At 44.0% G+C, this 27,472-nt stretch overlaps 1 protein-coding gene across 2 annotated transcripts in view; it reads left to right on the forward strand.

Moving 5' to 3' along the window:
• The window catches only part of LOC131693013 (neuropeptide CCHamide-1 receptor), a 202,008-nt gene that overhangs the window by 161,979 nt on the left and 12,557 nt on the right, over positions 1 to 27,472 (forward strand). For both annotated transcript variants that reach the window (XM_058980459.1, XM_058980460.1), the window contains exon 6: positions 13,011 to 13,114. In XM_058980459.1, the coding sequence (XP_058836442.1) occupies positions 13,011 to 13,114 (104 nt within the window). The remainder of the gene's footprint in view (positions 1 to 13,010; positions 13,115 to 27,472) is intronic.

Below are 27,472 nucleotides of genomic sequence, written 5' to 3' on the forward strand. Positions count from 1 at the left end.
TGTCGATGCTAAGTGGGAACATTTTTTTGGTAGCTCGCTCGAGTCGTGCACATACATAGTAAAATAATTGTGATGTGACGATAAAATCACTACGTCAAATTACACTATTCCAACGATATTTGTGCCTACCAACACATAACGCAACAGGAGAAACGACCTACCGAGCGATTAACTTCGATTTCCTATTAAATATACTATATTTCACTGCAAAATTTTGTAAACTATGGGAGGAACGCAAAATCACTTCCGAGAGATTCGGCAGTGCTGCCACCACAATGAGCAAGAATTATAGCAAAAATTTATTTCAAATTTTAGTGTAAACGATTCTGCCATTCAAACTCGTTTTTCTCGAAATCAATACAATGCCACTTAGTCCGGTCTGACACACCAACCATATAGTCTAATATATTTCAATATTCTGAACACACGGTCTTCTTCAAACTTAGTTATGGAATATTTTCAATAAAGTTTTTTTCATTTTGATTATAGGGGCGATAACCATTGGGTCTTTCTGTTCTTTTTTCAGGTTAGAAAAATTTCTAATCTTTTGTGCGGGGATTGGGAATCGAATCTAGGTGAGATGCCTACAAGGCAATCGACTTACCAACTACGCTTTGCCCGCTCCATTCGACAAAGCTGTTTGAAATAGCATTTTCGAAACTTTTGCTGAAGGCATTAACTCTCGAACTAAATTTGTTTGAAGAAAATATACTTCATAATTACTTCTAAGAGGATTAACCTACGAAATTATTTTATTAGAAGATGTGCTGCTGACAGTTAACAGTTCCGAAATAATGTGATCGTGACCGTAAACTTTTTTTTTCGAGCGGTAATTTTACTTTTCTTCACTATTAAAGCTTGCAAATCCAAAACGAATACAACTTTTTATTACACCATCCAACTGAACACTCAAATATACACCATTTATAGCCACTAATTTGAAATATTTTGAAATTTTATTATTTACAATGCTGCTTAAAGGCTATTTATAAAATTGATTACACAATAAAAATCAAGTGCTCATAAAAACATTCCTCATTCCTGACCAAACGGAAAAAGTATTTTTTCATCATTTTCCTTCTATTTTTCACAATAGAATTATAGCAATTAATTAATTATATCTTTGTAAATCACATTGAGGTTATATGTCAACTCTACGCATTCTCAAAAAATACATTTCAGCAAAAATTTTAAATTATCCAATTTTTCGGTGGTTTGTTTTAAAGACAATTAAACTTCGTTTCCCATTTGAAGCATTGTCCCTAAACCATATTTCGGAACACCCCTACACGGTGGAGGAATGGATGAGCGCGAGAGGCCTGGAGCTCGCTCAGCATAAGACGAAGGTAGTTATCGTCAACAACCGCAAGTCGGCACAACATGCCGTTATCCATGTGGGAGAAGTCGTGATCACCTCACAGCGAAGTCTGAAGTCTCTCGGAGTCATTATAGACGACAAGCTGACCTTCGGCAGCCACGTCGACTATACATGCAAGAAGCAGTCGACGCTTTCTGCGGCACTATCGAGGATGATGTCCAACAGCTCAAAGGTGTGCGCCAGTAGACGTAGGCTACTGGCAGCCGTTGCCGTATCTATCCTCAGGTATGGCGGCCCGTCATGGTCAAGATCACTGAGGGTAACCAGTTACCTACGGAAACTGGAGAGCACCTACCGCGTGATGTGCCTCAGAGTGATATCTGCTTACCTCACGGTATCACACGATGCATCCTGCGTGATAGCGAGCATGATGCCAGTCGGGCTGGTCATCCGGGAAGACGAGGAGTGCTTCGAGCTACGTGGAACTAGAGGAGCCCGCGAGCGCACCAGGGTGACCTCGGTCGCCAGATGGCAGCGTGAGTGGGATAACTCCCCGAAAGGTAGGTGGACCCACCGGCTGATACATAACATATCAAGCTGGGTGGGCAGACCCCATGGGGAAGTTCACTTCCATCTGACACAGTTCCTGTCAGGCCATGGCTGCTTCCAAAAGTACCTCCACAGGTTCGGGTACGCGGAGGTCCCCGCCTGCCCTAACTGCCTAGGTGTAGACGAAACTGCTGAACACATACTGTTCGTATGTCCTCGTTTCAACGTCGAAAGAAGAGCAATGCTCTACGTCTGCGGCTGGGACACAACCCCTGATACCCTTATTCAGCGCAGGCTACAGGGAATCTGGTGCACCGAGTAACAGACGACGGGCACGACTAGCTAGTGATTGGTTAGTTGGAGCGAAAAAGGCCGAGCGCAGAAAAGTGAGTGAATTGTCTGTTCATGCTGAGGCAGGTTTGGCGCAGCGACTGGCAACCGCGTAAGGGCTAAACCCAGCCACCTTCGGCAAGGCAGAAAAGCGAGTGTTTAGGCGTATATGTGGAGTGCCTCATGCCAAGATGGGAGGGACGTAGCGAAGTATGTTGGGACTTAGCTATCGATGCCTCGTGGCGTGGCAGAAGAGCGAAAGGGTGAGCATCCAAGTCAGTCTCACACGGCATGTTAAGGGTGAGCACAAAAGTCAGCCTCACATGGCATGTTAGAGGTGAGCACAAAAGTCAGCCTCACAAGGTATGAAAACGGTGAGCACCCAAGTAAGCCTCACATGGTATGCCAGAAGTGAGGTCTAAGAAAAATGTCCCACACAGGATGCCAGAGGGAGCGACATGGGTGTAATAGAGTGGTACGATTGAGAGTGAACCAGGTGATAAGGTCAGCATCTAAGTCAGCCTCACATGGTATGTTAGAGGCTAGCACAAAAGTAAGCCTAGCAAGGAATGAGAAAGGTGAGCACAAAAGTAAGCCTCATGTGGAGTGTTAGAGAGTGAATCAAGGTGTGACAGAGAGAGCACCCAAGTAAGCCTCATACAGGACGTATGAACGCGTGAGCGAGTGTGAATGAGTACATCAAGTACAGCCATCCCCCAGAAGTAATACCGAGAGGTAGTCCCTGGGGGAAACAATGGCGGAGCCCAATGGAGTTTAGTCGGTATTAATGGCTACGTCACCATTAGAGCCCGACACACCCCCTGTACACCCTGTGTGGTAGCTTGGTATCTACTAATAGCACGGGTACTGGGCTAGTACGTAAATGTATTCTCCATTTTGAAAAAAACACCCCTTCAAAAAGAACTCATGATAATTTGACAACTATAGGACCTCGGCTAAGAGTTCAGTTACATGATCGAATTCCCACTGTTTTCCAAAAGTCCCCATGATGCCAAAACAATAAATTCCTAATGTAGTGTTCAGACAATATTCTTCCAAAATTTGTATTGTGCTATATTTAATTACATTAGTCAGCTTTAATTTTTTTTCAATCCAAATATTTTGGATTGATTTCAACCTCCAAACCCCCCCCCCCCCCCCTGGCTACTCCACTGTATCTATAGTCTAGATCGTTGGTGTGTGGAAAATTTGAGCTTTAGCTCTACGCCGCACAGTGGCGAAAACGTGATCGAAATTGTTTTGACCTCGAAAAAACGAGTTTCGAGCTATTGCGTCTTCAGCAAAGTTTGTCTATAAATTATTCCCCATCTTATTAAAGTATTATTTTGGTGATTAATCCCCCTAAAGCTGAGAAGCAAATTTTCATTTGATCATTTATGAAAATAATGAAAAAGTTGTAGGGAATATAAGAAGAAACAACTTTGCTGAAGAGACTATGTATCTATCTTTTGGTTTTAATAGATATTTGTGAAGTTTTCTATGATACACCCCTAAAAAAATCTTTTTTCGAAGTAACTTTTCAGGGCGATTTTTAGAGCTTCAAAATGTTCTGAGATTTTGTCTAACATAAGAAAATACACAATTTTTGTTATGCAAGTTTATTTCTATCTCTTGTATCTTGTATGAATATGGCTTTATCTGCGGAAATTTGCGGATTGAAATTTAATTTCATGCCAAAATGTTGCTTTTTTGGGACTAAAACTTTCGATAACTCCACAGATACAAGAGATAGAAATAAACTTGCATAACAAAAATTGTGTACTTTCGTATGTTGGACAAAATCTCAAAACATTTTGAAGCTCTAAAAATCACTCTGAAAAGTTATTTCGAAAAAGAGTTTTTCAGGGGTGTATCATAGAAAACTCCACAAATGTCTATTAAAACCAAAAGATAGATACATAGTCTCTTCAGCAAAGTTGTTTTTTATTATATTCCCTATAACTTTGCTGAATACAGTTTTTCATTATTTTCATAAATGATCAAATGAAAATTTGCTTCTCAGCTTTGGGGGGATTAATCACCAAAATAATACTTTAATAAGATGGGGAATAATTTATAGACAAACTTTGCTGAAGACACTATAGCTCGAAAATCTCTTTTTTCGTGGTCAAAACAATTTTGATCACGTTTTTGCCTATTTGGAAACACTGTGCGCCGATTGCAATAGAACTGGGGCAATTTTAGTCGCTGTAACACATATTTGAACAACGTAAATATGTATAACGTAAATATGTAATACATTATTTATTTGATGTGCATATAATTATCTCTATCCATTGAAACGATATGGGACCAGTTTGCATGTTTTTCCAGTCAATAAAATCACAATAAACATGAACACTGACCTTATAATGCAATGTGGGCAGAAATTGATTCTTTCGGAATAGAAGCTGTCGAACAAAACAACCTAGTGCAAAACTAAGCATCCATATAGCAAGTTGTAGACAGTCCCACGCTACATAAAGGATTCCTTCTGAGAATTCCATACCAGGGCTTTTATAGCCATATTATTGTGAACAGACTATTGACATCGAGATTGGTTCGAGTCGTCCATATGAAGCTGAATGTATCATGTAAGACTCAATTCCTCGTTTTCACTTCTTGCATATGGACATGTGCAACGCCAATGGGATTCTTTTTATAATAGAGATGGGGTTATGCTAATTGGCGTGTAGGTATCATTGATTTATGTCTAGTCTAGTTATAATTAATGGTTTTTCTGGGGGCTGAGAATTGCCGCTGTGACAACGGCTTATTATTTTAATACATATATTTGATGTTGAAATACAATTATTCGTCTAACGTCCCCTTGTCTGATTTGTAATTATAAATTAGAATTAATACAGTCACACTGATAATTATCATTCAGCGTTGAATTCTAGACTAGTCCAAAGTGACATAAATCTCGAAACTCAAACCTTACCGCTCAAAATCATATTTTGGGTGCCTAAGGTTATCTAAAAATTTCAGCTTATTTCGTCCAATGGAAGTGGTTCCACAAAAGCAGTGTCGCCTAACTCGAAAAAAACTCAAAATTTCATTTTAGATTTTTCATAATTTAGCATTTTTCGAGGCTTGTAAACAGGTTAAATATGTTTTTCGATTTTAGGCAGAACTTCAAAGGTGAAAAAGATGATAAATTCTGAGAAAAAAACTATATTTTAACCACTGTTGTTCGAACGAATATATAGCTTGTTAGTTGAAATGTTTTTCATTTTGTTGATATCGTGAATGCTCGTAACAATTTCAATGATGAATACTGTTTTAGGCAGGATGAAGTTTGCCGGGTCAGCTAGTAGCAAATTAAAATCATGTATTAAATTAAAGTCATAATGATTAAAGTTGTTGATTTTTTTTAAACGGTTCCAAAAGATCACTTGTGGTTGATGATACTTAGTGTACTTTCCAGAAATGAATATCCTTTTCCCCTTTTTGCCCCAAAGTATGAAAGGTGATTTTTCATGGTATGTCTGAAGGAGACGCATGGTAGTGTTAGATGCTACAGAGCTCGGAATATGATTTATAAAGTTCTCTCAGAATTATCAACAATTGAAAACAAATATTGTGTTGAAAAATTACGAGTGACTCTAAATGCCCTGTCTACGAGAGGGCGACTGCAGACCAACGGTAATGGAGAAACCCCAGGTAAATCTAAATCACTGCGACACCTCACAGCAACTGCTGATGCAGTCTACGATAGAAACTATGTGTGACTTTGCTTTGATTGCGGAGCCGCATCAAGTCTCCCCTGATAACGGTAACTGGGTGACGAAAAAAACGCGAACGGCAGCGGTAAACGTTTTGGGCAGATTCCTCATTCGAAAGGTGTTCATCGTGTGCAGCTGCTACCCGATCAGAATGAAATAACAAGCTTATAACAGAATGCAATTTTCGTAACATATTGTATTATAAATTTGGTCTCGTTAGTAGTTAAAATAACAGAAAATTATAACAAGTAACAACGGGAGATATAGTTTTAAAACATTCTTGTTATGTGTTTTTGATCGGGTACCCGCCTCAAAGATGGACAGTGGAGCAGTTCAGCCTAATGGTGAAGTAATTAATCGAGCAGTTGATCGGCCGAAAGCCGGTAGTCACTGGTAATTACTTCAATGCCTTAACTGTGTAATGGGACAGTAGAATAACCAACGCAAGAGTTGTATCCTGGGCGCCCTACACTAATTACGTAAGGGCATATGGGGGGAGGGGGAGTTTCAAAATATCTTACAAATTCTTATCTGAGGGGGAGGGAGGGTTTGTCCTTTCTTACGTAATATCATAAAACAAGTTTAAAAAATTAAATCCATAAGGAAAATATTATTTTTAATAAGAAAAGGGAACTATTTTCATTTGTACCACATAATCCTTGTATATGAGTAATGTTTTGGCTCTTGGTTGAACATTGTTCTGTTCGGGAACTGGAGTCACAATATGCCTTACAAGTTAAGAAGTTTTGATACCCTTCGTGTTGTTGGACCGACTTTGTTCTTTTCAAACGTTCGATTCAAACCCACAAGGTATCTGGAAAATGTTCTAACATGCGATTGTCAAAGATCTTGAATGTCGAATATTTCCAGAGTGTGAACTGTATTTTAATTCAAGAAAATTCAAAGATGGTTAACTCGGAGCTATGCGTACGATAAGCGTCACAGCTGGAACTCAGAATAAATTCATGCCAGAAGAGGTTATAAACTCTTTTAACTCTTGGAAGTGAAATATAGCAAAGTAGATCATGTGGACCAAATTGGAGTAACTGAATATCTGACAACAGTTATTCTTTCTACTGGGCGAGATTGGCATGCAATTAAAATTCTGCAGATGATTACAGTTAAATTTTGTCATGAGTTTTCTTGTAATAATTCTATACATATCGTTTTCACTATCTTATTATTTGATGAATTAACAATTCGATTTTTTTATTATGATAATCATGATAAGATCTTATGTAGGGGGAGGGGCAGTTTACCAAAATCTTACGAACTCTTATCTGGGGGGAGGGGGAGGTTGAAAAGCTCTAAAAAGCCTTACGTAATTAATGTACGCCCCCCTGCAGGAAGCTCTAGTGAAGTTAGACGTACGATTGTGCATGAAGGTTCCATTAGAACGCAAACTCAATTCAGTTCGGTAATTTCTCAATAGCCGTGTGGTCAGTAAATATAAAAAATGATATCTCAGCGAAGTAACATTTGTTTACTAATTTTCGGGGAAATATTTTCCCAGTCTCAGTTACGACGGCACTTTTATTGATATCTCCGCATAAAAATTTTATGCTGAGGTCTCAGTTGTTGAGATTTCGACAAAAGATACAATAAAAGCTGAGATTCGACAGAAAAAAAACTAAGTGAACACTTCGAAGAGACGGGAAGGAGTCTATTATCGTCGTCACATTCTATATTCCTTTAGGCAATTCGCTAACGTATTGGCCAACGGAACCCTGCTGCAGCACAGAGAAGGATAACCGGCGAGCAAAAGTAGAAGACGATTTGACGGCTAGTGACGCCACAATGCCGCGAAAGCTGGAGCCACGCAATAGACGGCATCCAGCTTTCTGGTGTAACGATACGCTCAGTACGCTTTGCGCCGCTTGTCTAAGAGCCAGAAGGCAGGCGCAGAGAGCAGTATTGGAGCCAGATAGAGAATAGCGCAAGGCAGCGTTTCGGAAAGCTAGGGCCACTTTAAAACGAGAGATCAACCTTAGCAAGTCAGATTTCGACAAGAAGCTGTGCCGATAAGTAGACGCCAATCCTTGGGGCGACGCGTACCGAAATATGCCCGAGTAAGCTGAAGACAACTGTGAGGGTCTCTTCCCGAAGCACGATCCAACAGGCCGCCGAAAACGTACTGTGAAGAAGTGGCAAACATGAACGATCGGCAGGTGACTAACGATGAGCTCACGGAAGCATCGAAGCGATTGAAATCAAGAAAGCCCCCTGTCCGGATGCAGTAGCAAACGTGGTACTGAAAGCTGCAATCCTGGCATACCCAGGCTTGTTCAGGATGGTGCTGCGGAAGTGTCTAGATGAGGCAACTTCCCCGAAATGGAAGGTACAGAATTTGGTGTTGCTGCCGAAGCCAGGGGAGCCACCGGGCGGTCCGGCCTTGTATAGACCTATATGTTTGCCGGATACACTCGGATAACTCCTGTAAAGGAACTTCCTTATTTGGCTGAAATGCACGGAGGGCAAGCACGGACTGTCCAAGATGCAGTTTGGATTCTGCATCGATAGTGAATGCGTTTCGGACAGCGGTCGAGAGTGCCGAGAAGGCGAGAATCGAAGAGGAAATCGATACAGCGCTCTGGTCATTATAGATATGAAGAATGCATTTAACAGCGCAAGTGGGAAGCCATATCCGCAGCGCTGCAAAAAATAAAAATCCCCGGCTATCTATGTCAGATTGTGAAGAGCTACTTCCGGAGCAAAATGCTGCTTTACGAGAGGAACGAGGGGAAGAGTCAATGCAAGTCGCAGCGGGCGTTCCTCAGGTCTCCATTCTTGGTCCAACTTTTTGGAACGGGATGTACGATGGAGTCTTGACACTGCGGCTGCCCAGAAAAGTGAAAATCGTGGATTTCACGAATAACTAACAGTGATGACACTTGAATAAATGGAGGTGTCGGTGACGGAGACAATAGAAGCGATCGAGAACTAAATGAACATGGTCGAGCAGCAGATAGCTCACTACAAGACGGAAGTGTTGTTGGTCGGCAACTGCAAAGCGGTTCAGCAGATGATCGACGTCGGAGGGCACATAATTGCATCGAAGCGTGCACTGAAGCAATTTGGAGTGATAATCGACGACCGGTTGAGCTTCAACAACCACGTCGGCTACGCCTGCGAAAAGACGGCGAAGGCAACGAACACAATAGCGAGGATCGCGTTAAACGTGAGCGGTTCAAAAAGCAGCGCTAAAAACCAAGCGGAACGTAAAAAGTTGAACAGGACGTTCCGGCTGATGGTCGTATGAGTCGCGAACGCGTACAGAACAATATCGTTGGAGGCAGTATGCGTTATCGCCGGGATGATCCCCATCTGCATCACCCTGGCGGAGGATTTCGAGTGCTACAATCGAAAAAAAAAACACCAGAAGCTTGAGGAAATTGAGAATCGATTCAATGGTGAGGTAGCAGCAGGAACCCAAGTAGCACTTGTAACAATCAACGATTACGATTAGTTGCATAAGCGTAAGCTTTTACATGTGCGCTTTTTCGGTTACTAAACCACCTCAATAATCGTTGCCGTTAACCTTTATGTGACAAATTATGTTGCTGTTAGTCAACAACCGATGTTGCCCGGAAATGGGACAATACGGAGAAAGGACTTACGGGCTCATTTCAAACCCATCGACGTGGGTCAACAGATAGCACGGAGAGGTGAAGTTCCACCTGATACAGCTCCTGTCGGGTCATGGCTGCTTCAGAAAGTATCTTCATCGGTTCGGGCACGCCAAACTTACCCCATACATACCGCCAACTTACCCCGAGGCTGGGGAGGGCTGGCGGCTTTTCCATGTCACATATTTTTGTCACTAGAAATGAAGACAACGTATCAAACATTTTAATAAAATTCGAAGATTTCGCCAACAGTCTACCCATTCATGCAACGTGTTCTATTTTGCAAGATCTACCAAAATCAAAGCGGTAAAAAATGAAAACTGAAAACACCGCCAACTAGCCCCGGTCTCCCCTACCCTGTAATTCCGGTATCAGAATTTGGATCCTTTAGAAATTGAATAGGCGATAGGAACGTGTACTTTTCATTTGAGACTAAGTTTGTGTAAATGAAATGACATATTTATCACATACACACACGGACGCACATACACATACAGACATTTACCGTACTCAACGAACTGAACTGAATGGAATATGATACTCGGCCTTACGGGCCTCAGTTAAAAAGTCGATTTTCAGAGCAGTTACATAACCTTTCTATTGAGAAAGGCAAAAATAAAAGATTAAGCTTTCATTCTACCATTAAATGGTTTAAAAATTTTAAGCTAAAGATATGGGATAGCAGTCTCAACACCTATAACGAATAACAATTTTAAATTCCACAAAGAACTAGATTACCATAGTTTTCACATTTCCGGCTGTCTTATATACTTTATAGCTTAGAAAAATTAGGGTAGTCATCATACTGGAAACACCATCAGCCTCTGAGTTAACAGAATTATAACAAGTACTATTTACTTCTCGTAAAATTTTGTAATTGACAATAAAGGATGATAGGTTCGGAAATAAAGAATAGCAGTCGATGTAACTGAGGACGCTGTGAAATGCAAGTCAAGTCAATTTTTCTAGTACGGGAAATGTTTTATTCTCACTTTTGCATTGCAGGGATTCCATGAGAAACCGGCCGACCGCAAAATATGACCATCGTCGATTCGAACGAAACTTTGCAGGTGTGTTCGCTGTATGAATCTCCATGATATTCTCTGGCAATTCGAATATTTTGATACAAGAAAATTTTTTCAAAAGGGCGTAAACGTTTCTACGTGAATGAATTTCAATTTTTTTTTGTTCGATTACTGTATTTTATACAGCAAAACTATCTGAGAACAAGTTACAGGGAATGAATACTTCTGTCCGAAAAAAATATACACTGAAAAAAATGTTGTGTCATTTTTTAAAAAAACAAAAATTTATGATAAAAATTTAAATTGCGAAAAAACCCATTTTTTTAAATTTTTTATATTTTGTTACCAAAAACCTAAAGAGAAAAGAAACATTTTGATTGTGATTTCATGATGGAGAAAAAATCGGTAAAAAAGTTTTTCTAACAATAACTTCGTACATGTTTTTAAATTTCATACTAATTGACATACAAAATTTTAATTTTATTACAGAATATAGTTCTAAGCACCATTTAAAATCGAAATGCATTTAACAAAAATCTTCCAAAATGCGACAGTTTTCGAGATATTTGAAATTTTGCTACTTCAATAACAATTAATTCTTGTAGTTATGCTCTTTTTAAAAGTTATTCGCGTTACCCCATCAAAAAATGTCAAAAATTTAATGTTTATCGTTTTAAAGACGTAAAAGCAACCTTTTTGGTGTATTTGGATCATGGAGAAGCTTTCAATAAAAAAGTTTTCCTAACAACAACTTTTGACATTTTTTTATAATTCGTACTATTTGCAGTCAAAAATACAATTTTATTTTTGAATATCATTCTAAACGCCATTTTAAATCGAAATGCTCTTAACAAAAATTTTCTAAAATGTACTAGTTCTCGAGATATTTTAACTTTTATTTTAACAACACAATTATTTTGTTTTATTACGACCTTTTCATAAGTTAGTCGCGTTTCTCCATCAACAATAATAGGTTTTTCAAAAGGCCCGTAAACTTTCGTGCAACTTTCTCTTTGATATCAAGGCGATATTGTAAACCATTTGAAAGTTACATGAAAGTAACCAAAATATATTTCAACCATAGGGTCTGTCGATTAAACTATATAGCTGAATCATATGTTGGTTGTTTTCATGTAACTTTAAAATGTTTCACAATATCGCCTTGATGTCAAAGAGAAAGTTGCACGAAAGTTTACGGGCCTTTTGAAAAACCTATTATTGTTGATGGAGAAACGCGACTAACTTATGAAAAGGTCGTAATAAAACAAAATAATTGTGTTGTTAAAATAAAAGTTAAAATATCTCGAGAACTAGTACATTTTAGAAAATTTTTGTTAAGAGCATTTCGATTTAAAATGGCGTTTAGAATGATATTCAAAAAGAAAATTGTATTTTTTACTGCAAATAGTAAGAATTATAAAAAAATGTCAAAAGTTGTTGTTAGGAAAACTTTTTTATTGAAAGCTTCTCCATGATCCAAATACACCAAAAAGGTTGCTTTTACGTCTTTAAAACGATAAACATTAAATTTTTGATATTTTGTGATGGGGTAACGCGAATAACTTTAAAAAAGAGCATAACTACAAGAATTAATTGTTATTGAAGTAGCAAAATTTCAAATATCTCGAAAACTATCGCATTTTGGAAGATTTTTGTTAAATGCATTTTGATTTTAAATGGTGCTTAGAATTCTGTAATAGAATTACAATTTTGTATGGCTATTAGTATGAAATTTAAAAACATGTACGAAGTTATTGTTAGGAAAACTTTTTTACCGATTTTTTCTCCATCATGCAATCACATTCAAAATGTTTCTTTTCTCTTTAGGTTTTTGGTAACAAAATATAAAAAATTTAAAAAAATGGGTTTTTTCGCAATTTAAATTTTTATCATAAATTTTTGTTTTTTTGAAAAATGACATTTTTTTCATTCAGTGTATATTTTTTTCGGACAGAAGTATTCATTCCCTGTAACTTGTTCTCAGATAGTTTTGCTGTATAAAATACAGTAATCGAACAAAAAAAAATTGAAATTCATTCACGTAGAAACGTTTACGCCCTTTTGAAAAGTTGCTCTTGAGTCAAAATAATCTTATTATCTGTGGAAAATATTTAGTCTTGCATGACGGTGAAACGTGTAAAGTTTCATTGGAATCTAAGATGATCGGTCACGATTTTAAAGATTTTCGGACGGATCTTCGTGGAATTCCTCATTGTTCTTCTCGAGAATAACTACAGGGCTGCGCAGTTCAGCAATTTAACCAAAATCTACCAAATTACCAGAGGCTACGTCAATTCATCCCACTGGCGTAGCTAATATTAAAACAGCAATGTAGCGAACCACCCCATTGCCACATGAGACACACATATAACAAAATAATTTTATCCAACATGTACCGCAACTCCCACTCAAACGTTTTTTTCTCATTGTTTAGGTGAAAGCGAGACGAAAAGTTGCCATCACCGTGTTGGCGTTCGTCGTAATATTCGGGATCTGCTTCCTGCCGTCGCATCTCTTCATGTTGTGGTTTTATTACAAGTAAGTTTTACCTCTGAACTGGTGTACCGCTGTGCCCGCTTGTAACTCCCTTGCTGTTGACCATATTTTCATCCATTAACCCTTCCTGCATGGCCCTGCTTTCGTTGTAAACCGAAAGTGTTCACTTTCGGACAAGTTGAATAATTATTGCAAAAGTTGCGCGAGTGTTTCCAGAAACTGCCAGAGTACCGTCGTATTTCCGGATGATGTGCTCTCATGATAATGAATCCAGCTAACTGACTAACGGAGTGGAAATAAAATGCACTTCAGGGTGCCGCTGACTAGTGGCCCAAACTACCCAAGAGAGCTCCAGCTTCATTTGACGTTGTGACACTTAATCACGTTCCAGTCAAAAAAAGAAATTGCTCTTTCGTGGGAATGAACGAGTAAAACGCTGCTGCATGCTGTGTTGTAAGGCGTAAAACGGAACAGAAAGTTTCAAGGACAATTCGGCGTCAAGGACTGTATTTTAGTATAACAGTCTTCCTTTCATGGTTCTCATACTTTGGCTGAAGTAACAACGCGCAACAACTTCGAATTGTTTCGATATCAATTAGTATAACGACCAGACAATGAGTTCATACTGCGCGGCTGGTGGATGCCTGTCAGAAGCGTCAGCAAGAAGGGTTTTTTGAAGGTTATAATAAACTACATTCACGAATTGAGAAGCTTCGACATCGATTGTGTTTTCGTGTATTGCAACTATAATTATTTTTGGTATAGTAACAAATCCTGTAAACTTCTAATAAACTAGAGAGAAGTGATCGGTTTCCGGCATCCTTTTGTTTTTTGCTCACATGTTTTGAAATCACGTTAATAAAAATAAGTACATAATTCCTCATTAGAACCATAATGTTTGCACCTGGAAAGGCTGATGCACTTATTGGTACACTTCAAATATACTGACCGATAGTATTCACTGCATGTTTTCGCGGTCAATTCTGTTGACAGAAGCTTCGGGAAAATCCTACAGAGGTTCACGTCCTCATAATCAGATAGTGGTACATTGGCTCGCTTGCCGAAGATTGGGATGGTGTGGCCTTGACGCGTTTGATTAGTAGTCTCAAAGTAGAGAGAACTTCTAGAGAAATAAGCACCGTGCTGTGCATTGGCTGACACCCGCTTTTGACCTCATGTAACACTAAAAAGTTACTTGCTGAAATAGTACGGGAATTTTTGACAGAAGGGTTATATAGCTCTAATAACGTTGTCGCACGATAAACGGAAGAAGCAGATTGTGTTGGTGTCGGGTGACATCTTCAACGTTTCCAATTGCCAAATCAAGCATTTCCATTGCGGTGCGATGGTGTTCTTCCTACCCCGCTTCTAAATAACCGGTGACATCAATCTCATTTATCTGAATGGCCTCAATAAAATCAACATCTCGAGATGGATCGAACCCGGTCTTAGACGTCAGATGACAAAGCAAACAAAAAAAAATCAACATCTCTGAAAATGTACGAATCAAATGGCACAATATCCGTGGCAGGAATGCTAGCTATTCTAGGCATCAACGCCAGATCAACCAATTTGAATATCAAGCTATATAACAACTTTATTTGCAGTTTCCATCAAACATTCTTCAATTGCTTTAATCATAGTTGCCAACAATATCTTTAATGAAGACAACCATGGCATGAAGGACTGCGTCAACACTCACATACTACCGCACTGCTTGCAAAGGTGAACATGGGATCGTATAGAGGCAACTACTTACGGTCGTAGATAATATGAAAGATAGCAAAAATAATAGTCAGATCGCCGACCCAGCAAACGAACAGCAAATGCAGCCGCAGCGAGAGCTGCCCAGGGAGGCCGTACCGAGCACAAATGGTACCGCTTCGATACGTCATAGCCCAAGAAGTTAAGTACCGCTATTATGTTACATTCCTCATTCTTGTCTTTCGTACTATAGTGCGCTGAGTAACAGGCCCGTACAAAAATGATTCGCCTAAAGGTGAGATGGATGTCGAAATAAAATCGACTCCCCGACTGAAGTAATACCCGTGGTCCTCAACCGGACCTGTCGTGATCTTTTTCCGAGCCAAAGACAATTTTTTTTAAACCTACTGCAGATTTATAAGGTTCTGAGAGAACGGTATTTGGCCATGACTGAAAAATCGAAAAATCGTCCTGATAAGGTTCGAACGAAACAGTTTGAAATAAGCAAATAGTATTGCTGGCTACTACCCTTTTACGAAGAAGCATCAGTCACAGCTGACGGGAAGAGGCCATGTTAACTCAGACTCTTATCGGGTGACCTCCAGCGGGTCTGCTCTACCTAACTATCTCCTCTTTGACATGGTTCGTCTACCTGTTGACCTTTTCGTGCTACCGATAATGGATTGCACTATTTGCAAACAATTAGGGCACAGCATCCCATTACAACAATAAGGTTTGTTATGGGAAATGCTGAGGGAATCGTATGGATGATTCCTGTGGCAGGGATGTCGTAGTCGGTTCCGACAGCATGAAGTACAAAGTTACTTTACGCTCGTCCGGACATGCCGCAGACTCAGGTGATTCGTATTTCCAATTCCAAAATCTGACTCCTGCGATAGCAAACAAAAGGTTAAAGTCACCGGGAATCTCTAAGCTTGCTCATATGACCCTATTCCACGCTTCTCTAAACTTTCTTCCTTCAACTCCTTGCTCTCCCTTGATTTTGATTATTGAATATTGAAAAATATATGCTTCACCTTCCAGTTCCTTGCAAATTAAATGCCGTTTGAACAGTTAAAAAATGGACTCAAAAGGTCGTTAATAAAAATGGGATAAAAGATGTCGAAAAGTGTCTCTACTGTGGGGGAAGTTTACATAACCTCTCCATATGTCCTGCGTACTAACAGCGCATGGATAAATTGAAGCGACGCTCTAAGCGACCCTTTACAGAAATGCGAAACCTACGCCTATTGTTGGGCGGATTGAATTAAGCGGCTTTTCAGCATGAGTCAGCTAAAAGCTGTGGAGCTTTATTAATGAAATGCTTAATAAAACTTATAATGCTTACATTGGTTCAATACATAATCCTTCTTGTTACCAACAATTGGGCAGGTAGGATATTACTCTGTTTAGAGCTACAATTTGGATCGAAATGTTCATTTTCAGGGCGAACAAACTCACGCCACGTTTGTCCTAACCTTAAACTTGAACAATCCGACTCCGTACGATCTGACCAAGCGTTATTTTTGTGCTACTATCACCTGTTAAGGGTTATATTTCAGAGTTAGCACTTAATGAATTCCTCTCCGACGTAGGTTCTACTTACGGAATATAAATTTTTGGTTGCGATGTTCACGACTTCAATGTTCCGCATATCCAAACTGCTAACAAATTTCATCTATCTTTTTGCCTTTCTCCTATAGAAAGGTTATGCAATCACTTTGAACATTGCAAATCTAATTCCGGCCTGGAGGGCCGTCTGTCATATACCATGTCCGTGCGTGTGTGCGTATGTGTGTGTGTGCGTGTGTATGTATGTATGTTACCAAAAATATGCACATCGGTTACTCGGAGATGACTGAACCGATTTCTTCAAACTTAGTCTCAAATGAAAGGTACAACGTTTCCATAGGCTGCTATTGAATTTCATTTAATTCCGACTTCCGGTTCCGGAGTTACAGGGTCACGCATGAAATTCCCATATAAATCAGAATCAGCATGGTATCTAAAAGATGCAAAACTTCATAAAATGTGTTTGAAAATGTTTGGATTTATAGTATCATCTCACTGATGCCCAATCAAATCCACGTTGGCCACATTGGACACGTTCGGCGGAACCGGAAGCTTCGGGAAAGTAATTAATTTACTTAATTAAGCTTCGGGAAAGTAATTAACATCCCTATTCAATGCTATTAAATTTCCTTTGGATCGGAGTTCTGGTTCCTGTGTTACGGGTTGAAGTATGCGGCCACATACAAAATTCCTATAAACCGGTATAATCAATATATGTATAAATAATGCAAAAATTATTAAAGTTAGTTAAAAATTTCTTGAAACTGTTGGCCGACACTCTTATACCACTCGACTCATTTCGTCGAGTTCGGGAAACAAGTGTATGTCTGTGTGTAAGTGTGTGACCAACAATTGCGCATCGATTACTCGGAGATGACCGAACCGTTTTTCTCAAAACAAGTCTCAAATGGAAGGTATAATATGCAGATGGGTGTAGCACTTACCCTTACACCTCCACTTTTCATCAACCCCTCCCCTGGCAACCCTCGCACCCGCATTAGGGCATTGCAAAAAACACTCATATTTGAAATCTCAAAGGCCTACTATTGTGACAAATATCAATGTAAGCTCAGATGCAATTTTGGACCTCCGCCTTGCTTGAAGTTTTTGACATTGTTACTATGGGAAAATACAATGTATCCCATATTTATACGTTCACCCTAATTTTTCAGAATAACTTTTTGCCTTTCTCATATAGAAAGGTTAAGCTAATGCTTCGAAAACCGACTTTCTAACCGAGGCCTGGAGGGGCCGAGTTCACATACCTTTCGACTCAGTTCATCGAGATCGAGAAAAAACTGTGTGTATGTATGTCGTATTTATGTATGTGTGTATGCATGTATGTATGTATGTATGTATGTATGTATGTATGTTTTTTTAGAGAGCAGTAAAAAAAATTTCAGGAAAACCCTGAGTGAGGAAAAATGTACAAAAACCCCAATGTCTCAGGGAACGGGTTTGGGCTGCCATCACCCGACCCGCTAAAAACCACTGCTCTTGCCCAGAACCTGATTCCTCCCCGGCACTACCTTACGGCATTACTTCGGGGGGGTTTTATGTGCATAGCACACACTCTAATTCAACTACTTACTAGTTCGTTTCTTCCGCAGGGTTACAGCCCCACTCCTCTACACACCACCAATTCTCTACCATCCACACAGACTGGCAAGTTCTGCATGGCAGTCGGAAAGCTGGCTGTGAGTCGAGGCTTAGTACTCCTCCCCTACGAGTAGAGTCTGGGCGGCAAACTTCAGACTGTCTAATTCACCGAGCCCTTCGGCTCCCTTGTGCCAGTTAGCACCGCAACTGCCTTCTCGCACCATTCAGCCCCGTTTACTCATTGAGCACCAGACTTGTTTGCGAACTACTCGGTCTAGTCCCCGACGATGGACCTAGCCTACTCCGACGGAGAATTCCCCGGCGAGAGAAGTTCTCCCGAAACTGAGCCAACCAACCAGATGTCGAGGTCAGTTCGGCGATTCCAGTGGAGCAGGACGTCCGGTTCGCTGATGCCCCGACGACCTGCGACTGGTGGTATTTCATCGCGGTCTACTCAGTCTAGTCCCCTGCGGCGGATCTAGCTTACGCCGACGGAGAGTTCCCCGGCGAATGAGGCTCTCCCGATACCGATTCTTCTTTTGTTTTAGCACCACAATTTCTTGAGCCCTTTGGCTTCCTCTTGTTCCGTTTCGCTCTACTTTCCCGATGAGCCATTAAGCTCCCGCCCTCACTTGTTCGCGAACTACTCAGTCTAGTCCCCAACAATGGATCTAGCCTATTCTCCTGCAACCGAGCGGTAGATTTCTCCTGATTCCGATGTTCGTTTTTGTGAGCCATTTAGCTCTCCGCGTCGTCCCGATCTACCCGGCGGTGGATCTAGCCTACTCAACGGGCCATACAGTAGGTACTGAGGTCTATCCGGCGATTCCGGTTGGAGCGTAACTTCCGGTTCAGCAGCGCCCCAACGACCCACTGCTAGCTCTGCGACGCGGTCTACTCGGTCTAATCCCCGGCGGTGGATCTAGCCTACTCACGAGCTACCCGGTAGGATGTCGAGGTCGGTTCAGCGATTCCGGTGAAGCTTGACGTCCGGTTCCCAGGCGCCCCGACGACCCAACTCGGTGCTACGTCACGTACTACTAAACTGGTCCCCGGCGGTGGACCTAGTCTACACAGTTGGAGAGTTCCCCGGCGGCGGAATTTCTCTCGAAACCCGATTTGCTTCTTGCTGGTCTCTTCGCCACTTCCTCTGTAGCTCGGAGAGTATGCTCGAGACCACTCTGTTGACAGCGTCCCAGGTATGTTCGTCACGGCACATCTCTTCGACGATATTGTCCACTGTCATACCAGGTATACCCCTATGAACTTCTTCGAATCTATGGCATTCGAAGACCACGTGTTCCGGTGTCTCCTGCACAGTCGCACACTCCGGGCAAAGGGGTGACGAAGCATGTCCAAACCGATGCAAGTACTTCCGGAAGCATCCGTGCCCGGACAAAAACTGCGTCAAATGGAAGTTCACCTCTCCATGCTTCCTATGTATCCAGGCAGATACATTTGGGATGAGTCGGTGGGTCCACCTTCCTTTCTCCGCGTTGTCCCACTCCTGTTGCCATTTAGCCAACGAGTCCGCTCGAACCAGTTACGTGCATTTCTCCGCTGATAGCATTCCACGTCTTCCGCAGGGTAATGCAGATGGGGATCATCCCGGCGATAACGCATACTGCCTCCGACGATATTGTTCTGTGGGCACTCGCGACTCGTACGACCATCAGTCGGAATGTCCTGTTTAGCTTTTCACGGTTCCGCTTGGTTTTCAGCGCAGCTCTCCAGGCAGGAACCCCATATCGGAGTATCGATGACGAAACAGTAGATAGCAGACGTCTCGTGCTGCTTCTCGGACCGCCGACGTTTGGCATGATTTTCGCTATTGCGTTCGTTGCCTTCGCCGACTTTTCACAGGCGTAATCAACGTGGTTGTTGAAGCTCAACCGATCGTCGATTATAACTCCCAATTGCTTCAATGCATGTTTCGATGCAATCACGTGCCCTCCGACGTCGATCTGCATCCGTTGCACCGATCTGCAGTTGCTGACCAACAACACCTCCGTCTTGTGGTGAGCTATTTGCAGCTTGACCCCGTTCATCCAGCTCTCGATCGCGTCTATTGTCTCCATCACCGACACCTCCACTTCTTAGAGTGTCTCACCCATCACCGTTAGTGACACGTCATCCGCGAAACCTACGATTTTCACTTTCCTAGGCAGCTGCAGCGTTAAGACCCCATCGTACATCCCGTTTCAAAGGGTTGGACCGAGAATGGAGCCCTGAGAAACGCCCGCTGTGACACGCAATGACTTCTGTCCTTCGCTCGTCTCGTACAGCAGCACTTTGCTCTGAAAGTAGCTTTTCAGGATCTGGCATAGATAGTCGGGAACCCTCATTCTATGCAACGCTGCAGCGATGGCTTCCCAGCTGGCACCGTTGAACGCGTTCTTCACATCTATCGTGACCACAGCGCAGTATCAATCTCCTTTCGCTTCTGTTTAGATGACTTCTCAGCACTCTCGTGCACTATCCGAATTGCATCCACTGTCGATGCTCCTTTGCGGAAACCGAACTGCATCTTGGACAGTCCGCGCTCACCTTCCGTGAATTTCGTCGTTGCGAGGATCGCAGCTTTCAGTACCACATTTGGTATTCCATCCGGACCAGGGGCTTTCAGTCACTTGCCGATCCGTGCTTGTTCCTTCTTCTTCGCCGTACGGTGTCGGTGGCCATATAGTTGGATCGTGCTTCGGGAAAAGACCCTCGACGATTATCTTCAGCTTGCTCGGACACATTTCGGCTGGCGTCGTCGGACTCTGTATGTATGTATGTATGTATGTATGTATGTATGTATGTATGTATGTATGTATGTATGTATGTATGTATGTATGTATGTATGTATGTATGTATGTATGTATGTATGTATGTATGTATGTATGTATGTATGTATGTATGTATGTATGTATGTATGTATGTATGTATGTATGTATGTATGTATGTATGTATGTATGTATGTATGTATGTATGTATGTATGTATGTATGTATGTATGTATGTATGTATGTATGTATGTATGTATGTATGTATGTATGTATGTATGTATGTATGTATGTATGTATGTATGTATGTATGTATGTATGTAGGTATGTATGTATGTATGTATGTAGGTATGTATGTATGTATGTATGTATGTATGTATGTATGTATGTATGTATGTATGTATGTATGTATGTATGTTTTTTTTTTTTGAGAGCTGTAAAAAAATTTTCAGAAAAACCCTGAGTGAGGAAAAATGTACAAAAACCCCATTGTCAGGGAACGGGTTTGGGCTGCCATCACCCGACCCGCTAAAAACCACTGCTCTTGCCCGGAACCTGATTCCTCCCCGGCACTACCTTACGGCATTACTTCGTGGAGGGGTTTTTATGTGCATAGCACGCACTCTAATTCAACTGCTTACTAGTTCGTTTCTTCCGTAGGGTGACAGCCCCACTCCTCTACACACCACCAATTCTCTACCATCCACACAGACTGGCAAGCTCTGCATGGCAGTTGGGAAGCTGGCTGTGAGTCGAGGCTTAGTACTCCTCCCCTACGAGTACAGTCTGAGCGGCAAACTTCTGACTGTCTATTTCACCGAGCCCTGCGGCTCGCTTGTGCCGGTTAGCACCGCAACTCCCTTCTCGCACCATTCAACGCCGTTTACTCTTTGAGCACCAGACTTGTTCGCGAACTACTCGGTCTAGTCCCCGACGATGGACCTAGCCTACTCCGACGGAGAATTCCCCGGCGAGAGAAGTTCTCCCGAAACCGAGCCAACCAACCAGATGTCGAGGTCAGTTCGGCGATTCCGGTGGAGCAGAGCGTCCGGTTCGCTGGTGCCCCGACGACCTGCGACTGGTGGTATTTCGTCGCGGTCTACTCAGTCTAGTCCCCGGCGGTGGATCTAGCTTACGCCGACGGAGAGTTCCCCGGCGAAGGAGGCTCCCCCGGTACCGATTCTTCTTTTGTTTTAGCACCACAATTTCATGAGCTCTTTGGCTTCGTCTCGTTCCGTTTCGCCCGATCTACTCGATCTAGTCCCCGGCGGTGGATCTAGCCTACTCAACGGGCCATACAGTAGGTGCTGAGGTCTATCCGGCGATTCCGGTTGGAGCGTAACTTCCGGTTCACCGGCGCCCCAGCGACTCACTGCTAGCTCTGCGACGCGGTCTACTCGGTCCAATCCCCGGCGGTGGATATAGCCTACTCACGAGCTACCCGGAAGGATGTCGAGGTCGGTTCAGCGATTCCGGTGAAGCTTGACGTTCGGTTCCCAGGCGCCCCGACGACCCAACTCGGTGCTACATCACGCACTACTCAACTGGTCCCCGGCGGTGGACCTAGTCTACACAGTTGGAGAGTTCCCCGGCGGCGGAATTTCTCTCGAAACCCGATTTGCGGTTTCTTGTTGGTCTCTACGCCACTGCCTCTGCAACTCGGAGAGTATGCTCGAGACCACTCTGTTGACAGCGTCCCAGGTATGTTCGTCACGGCACATCTCTTCGACGATATTGTCCGCTGTCATACCAGGTATACCCCTACGAACTTCTTCGAATCTAGGGCATTCGAAGACCGCGTGTTCCGGTGTCTCCTGCACGGTCGCACACTCCGGGCAAAGGGGTGACGAAGCATGGCCAAACCGATGCAAGTACTTCCGGAAGCATCCGTGCCCGGACAAAAACTGCGTCAAATGGAAGTTCACCTCTCCATGCTTGCTATGTACCCAGGCAGATACATTTGGGATGAGTCGGTGGGTCCACCTTCCTTTCTCCGCGTTGTCCCACTCCTGTTGCCATTTAGCCAACGAGTCCGCTCGAACCTGTCTCCTAGCGTTACGTGCATTTCTCCGCTGATAGCATTCCACGTCCTCCGCCAGGGTAATGCAGATGGGGATCATCCCGGCGATAACGCATACTGCCTCCGACGATATTGTTCTGTAGGCACTCGCGACTCGTACGGCCATCAGTCGGAATGTCCTGTTTAGCTTTTCACGGTTCCGGTTGGTTTTCAGCGCAGCACTCCAGGCAGGAACCCCATATCGGAGTATCGATGACGAAACAGTAGATAGCAGACGTCTCGTGCTGCTTCTCGGACCGCCGACGTTTGGCATGATTCTCGCTATTCGTTCGTTGCCTTCGCCGACTTTTCACAGGCGTAATCAACGTGGTTGTTGAAGCTCAACCGGTCGTCGATTATAACTCCCAATTGCTTCAATGCACGTTTCGATGCAATCACGTGCCCTCCGACGTCGATCTGCATCCGTTGGACCGATCTGCAGTTACTGACCAACAACACCTCCGTCTTGTGGTGAGCTATTTGCAGCTTGACCCCGTTCATCCAGCTCTCGATCGCGTCTATTGTCTCCGTCACCGACACCTCCACTTCTTCAAGTGTCTCACCCATCACCGTTAGTGACACGTCGTCCGCGAAACCTACGATTTTCACTTTCCTAGGCAGCTGCAGCGTTAACACCCCATCGTACATCCCGTTCCAAAGGGTTGGACCGAGAATGGATCCCTGAGGAACGCCCGCTGTGACGCGCAATGACTACTGTCCTTCGCTCGTCTCGTACAGTAGCACTCTGCTCTGAAAGTAGCTCTTCAGGATCTGGCACAGATAGTCGGGAACCCTCATTCTATGCAGCGCTGCAGCGATGGCTTCCCAGCTGGCACTGTTGAACGCGTTCTTCACATCTATCGTGACCACAGCGCAGTATCGATCTCCTCTTCGCTTCTGTTTAGATGACTTCTCGGCACTCTCGAGCACTATCCGAATTGCATCCACTGTCGATGCTCCTTTGCGGAAACCAAACTGCATCTTGGACAGTCCGCGCTCACCTTCCGTGAATTTCGTCAACCTGTTAAGAATGATCCTTTCCAGGAGTTTTCCGAGTGTATCCAGCAGGCATATGGGTCTGTACGAGGTCGGGTCGCCAGGTGGATTCCCTGGCTTCGGCAGCAACACCAGCTTCTGGACCTTCCACATTTCGGGGAAGTTGCCTTCATTTAGGCACTTCTGCATCACTATCCTGAACATGTCCGGATATGCCAGGATCGCAGCTTTCAGTACCACGTTTGGTATTCCATCCGGACCAGGGGCTTTCTTTGGTTTTAGGCGCGTCGATGCTTCTACTAGCTCGTCGTTAGTCACTTGCCGATCCATGTTTGTTCCTTCTTCCTCGCCGTGCGGTGACGGTGGCCATATAGTTGGGTCGTGCTTCGGGAAAAGACCCTCGACGATTATCTTCAGCTTGCTCGGACACATTTCGGCTGGCGTCGTCGGACCCTTCATTTTCGCCATCACGACTCGGTATGCGTCACCCCAGGGATTGGCGTCTACTTCTCGGCATAGCTCCTTGTGGCACTCTGACTTGCTAAGTCTGATCTCCCGTTTTAGAGCGGCCCTAGCTTCCCGAAACGATGCCTTATGCTCTTCTCTATCTGGTTCCGACCTTGCTCTTTGGGCCCGCCTTCTGGCTCTGAGACAAGCAGCGCGTAACGTACTAAGCGTCTCGTTCCACCAGTAAGCTGGACGCCGTTTGTTGCGTGGTTCCAGTTTTCGCGGCATTGTGGCGTCACAAGCCGCCACAATCCTTCTTGTTAGGTCAGCCGCATCCACGTTCTCGATCCCGCCGTTCGGCCGAAGTGCCTCAACAAAGAGGTCTTTTTTGAAGGCTTTCGTCTTCCACTTTCGTTCGCCGGTCACCCTTCTCTGTACTGCCGCGGGGTTCCGTTGGCCGATACGGTAGCGAATCTCCTGGTGGTCACTATGCGTATACGTTTCGCATACTCTCCAATCCATGTTCGCCGTCAATGAGGGACTACAGAATGTGACGTCTATGATGGACTCCCTCCCGTCTCTCCGAAATGTACTAATAGAGCCTTCATTGCACAATCGTACGTCTAACTTCGCTAGAGCTTCCTGCAGGATACACCCTCTTGTGTTGGTTACTCTACTGCCCCATTCCACAGCCCAGGCGTTGAAGTCACCACCAATGACTACCGGCTTCCGATCGATCAACTGCTCGGTTAACTGCTCCAGCATTATGCTGAACTGCTCTACTGTCCACCTTGGGGGAGCGTAACAGCTACATACGAAGATGCCGTTGATTTTGGCTATCACGAAACCCTCATAGGAACGTTCTACCACTTCTTGGATAGGGAATCTTCCCATTACTTGTATCGCTGCGGTTCCTGATCTATCCGCCACCCAGTTACCGTTATTAGGGGGGACTTGATAAGGCTCTGCGATCAAAGCGACATCGCACATAGTTTCTGTCGTAGACTGCCACAACAGTTGCTGTGCGGTATCACAGTGATTCAGGTTTATCTGGGTCATCTCCATCACCGTTGGCCTGCAGTCGCCTTCTTGTACGCTGGGCATTTAAAGCCACCCGTCTGATGGTCGTTTCCTTCCGCTGGGGTGCAAAGCAAGCACTTCGGCATCTGCGTGCAGTCTCTCGTATGTATGTATGTATGTATGTATGTATGTATGTATGTATGTATGTATGTATGTATGTATTTTTTTTTTTTTTTTTTTTTTTTTTTGAGAGCAGTAAAAAAATTTTCAGAAAAACCCTGAGTGAGGAAAAATGTACAAAAACCCCATTGTCAGGGAACGGGTTTGGGCTGCCATCACCCGACCCGCTAAAAACCACTGCTCTTGCCCAGAACCTGATTCCTCCCCGGCACTACCTTACGGCATTACTTCGGGGAGGGGTTTTTATGTGCATAGCACGCACTCTAATTCAACTACTTCCTAGTTCGTTTCTTCCGTAGGGTTACAGCCCCACTCCTCTACACACCACCAATTCTCTACCATCCACACAGACTGGCAAGCTCTGCATGGCAGTCGGAAAGCTGGCTGTGAGTCGAGGCTTAGTACTCCTCCCCTACGAGTACAGTCTGAGCGGCAAACTTCTGACTGTCTAATTCACTGAGCCCTGCGGCTCGCTTGTGCCGGTTAGCACCGCAACTCCCTTCTCGCACCATTCAACGCCGTTTACTCTTTGAGCACCAGACTTGTTCGCGAACTACTCGGTCTAGTCCCCGACGATGGACCTAGCCTACTCCGACGGAGAATTCCCCGGCGAGAGAAGTTCTCCCGAAACCGAGCCAACCAACCAGATGTCGAGGTCAGTTCGGCGATTCCGGTGGAGCAGAGCGTCCGGTTCGCTGGTGCCCCGACGACCTGCGACTGGTGGTATTTCGTCGCGGTCTACTCAGTCTAGTCCCCGGCGGTGGATCTAGCTTACGCCGACGGAGAGTTCCCCGGCGAAGGAGGCTCCCCCGGTACCGATTCTTCTTTTGTTTTAGCACCACAATTTCATGAGCTCTTTGGCTTCGTCTCGTTCCGTTTCGCCCGATCTACTCGATCTAGTCCCCGGCGGTGGATCTAGCCTACTCAACGGGCCATACAGTAGGTGCTGAGGTCTATCCGGCGATTCCGGTTGGAGCGTAACTTCCGGTTCACCGGCGCCCCAACGACCCACTGCTAGCTCTGCGACGCGGTCTACTCGGTCCAATCCCCGGCGGTGGATATAGCCTACTCACGAGCTACCCGGAAGGATGTCGAGGTCGGTTCAGCGATTCCGGTGAAGCTTGACGTCCGGTTCCCAGGCGCCCCGACGACCCAACTCGGTGCTACATCACGCACTACTCAACTGGTCCCCGGCGGTGGACCTAGTCTACACAGTTGGAGAGTTCCCCGGCGGCGGAATTTCTCTCGAAACCCGATTTGCGGTTTCTTGTTGGTCTCTACGCCACTTCCTCTGCAACTCGGAGAGTATGCTCGAGACCACTCTGTTGACAGCGTCCCAGGTATGTTCGTCACGGCACATCTCTTCGACGATATTGTCCGCTGTCATACCAGGTATACCCCTACGAACTTCTTCGAATCTAGGGCATTCGAAGACCACGTGTTCCGGTGTCTCCTGCACGGTCGCACAACCCGGGCAAAGGGGTGACGAAGCATGTCCAAACCGATGCAAGTACTTCCGGAAGCATCCGTGCCCGGACAAAAACTGCGTCAAATGGAAGTTCACCTCTCCATGCTTCCTATGTACCCAGGCCGATACATTTGGGATGAGTCGGTGGGTCCACCTTCCTTTCTCCGCGTTGTCCCACTCCTGTTGCCATTTAGCCAACGAGTCCGCTCGAACCTGTCTCCTAGCGTTACGTGCATTTCTCCGCTGATAGCATTCCACGTCCTCCGCCAGGGTAATGCAGATGGGGATCATCCCGGCGATAACGCATACTGCCTCCGACGATATTGTTCTGTAGGCACTCGCGACTCGTACGGCCATCAGTCGGAATGTCCTGTTAAGCTATTCACGGTTCCGCTTGGTTTTCAGCGCAGCACTCCAGGCAGGAACCCCATATCGGAGTATCGATGACGAAACAGTAGATAGCAGACGTCTCGTGCTGCTTCTCGGACCGCCGACGTTTGGCATGATTCTCGCTATTGCGTTCGTTGCCTTCGCCGACTTTCCACAGGCGTAATCAACGTGGTTGTTGAAGCTCAACCGGTCGTCGAT

Source organism: Topomyia yanbarensis, chromosome 3, assembly GCF_030247195.1.
Source record: "Topomyia yanbarensis strain Yona2022 chromosome 3, ASM3024719v1, whole genome shotgun sequence".
Lineage (NCBI taxonomy): Eukaryota > Metazoa > Arthropoda > Insecta > Diptera > Culicidae > Topomyia > Topomyia yanbarensis.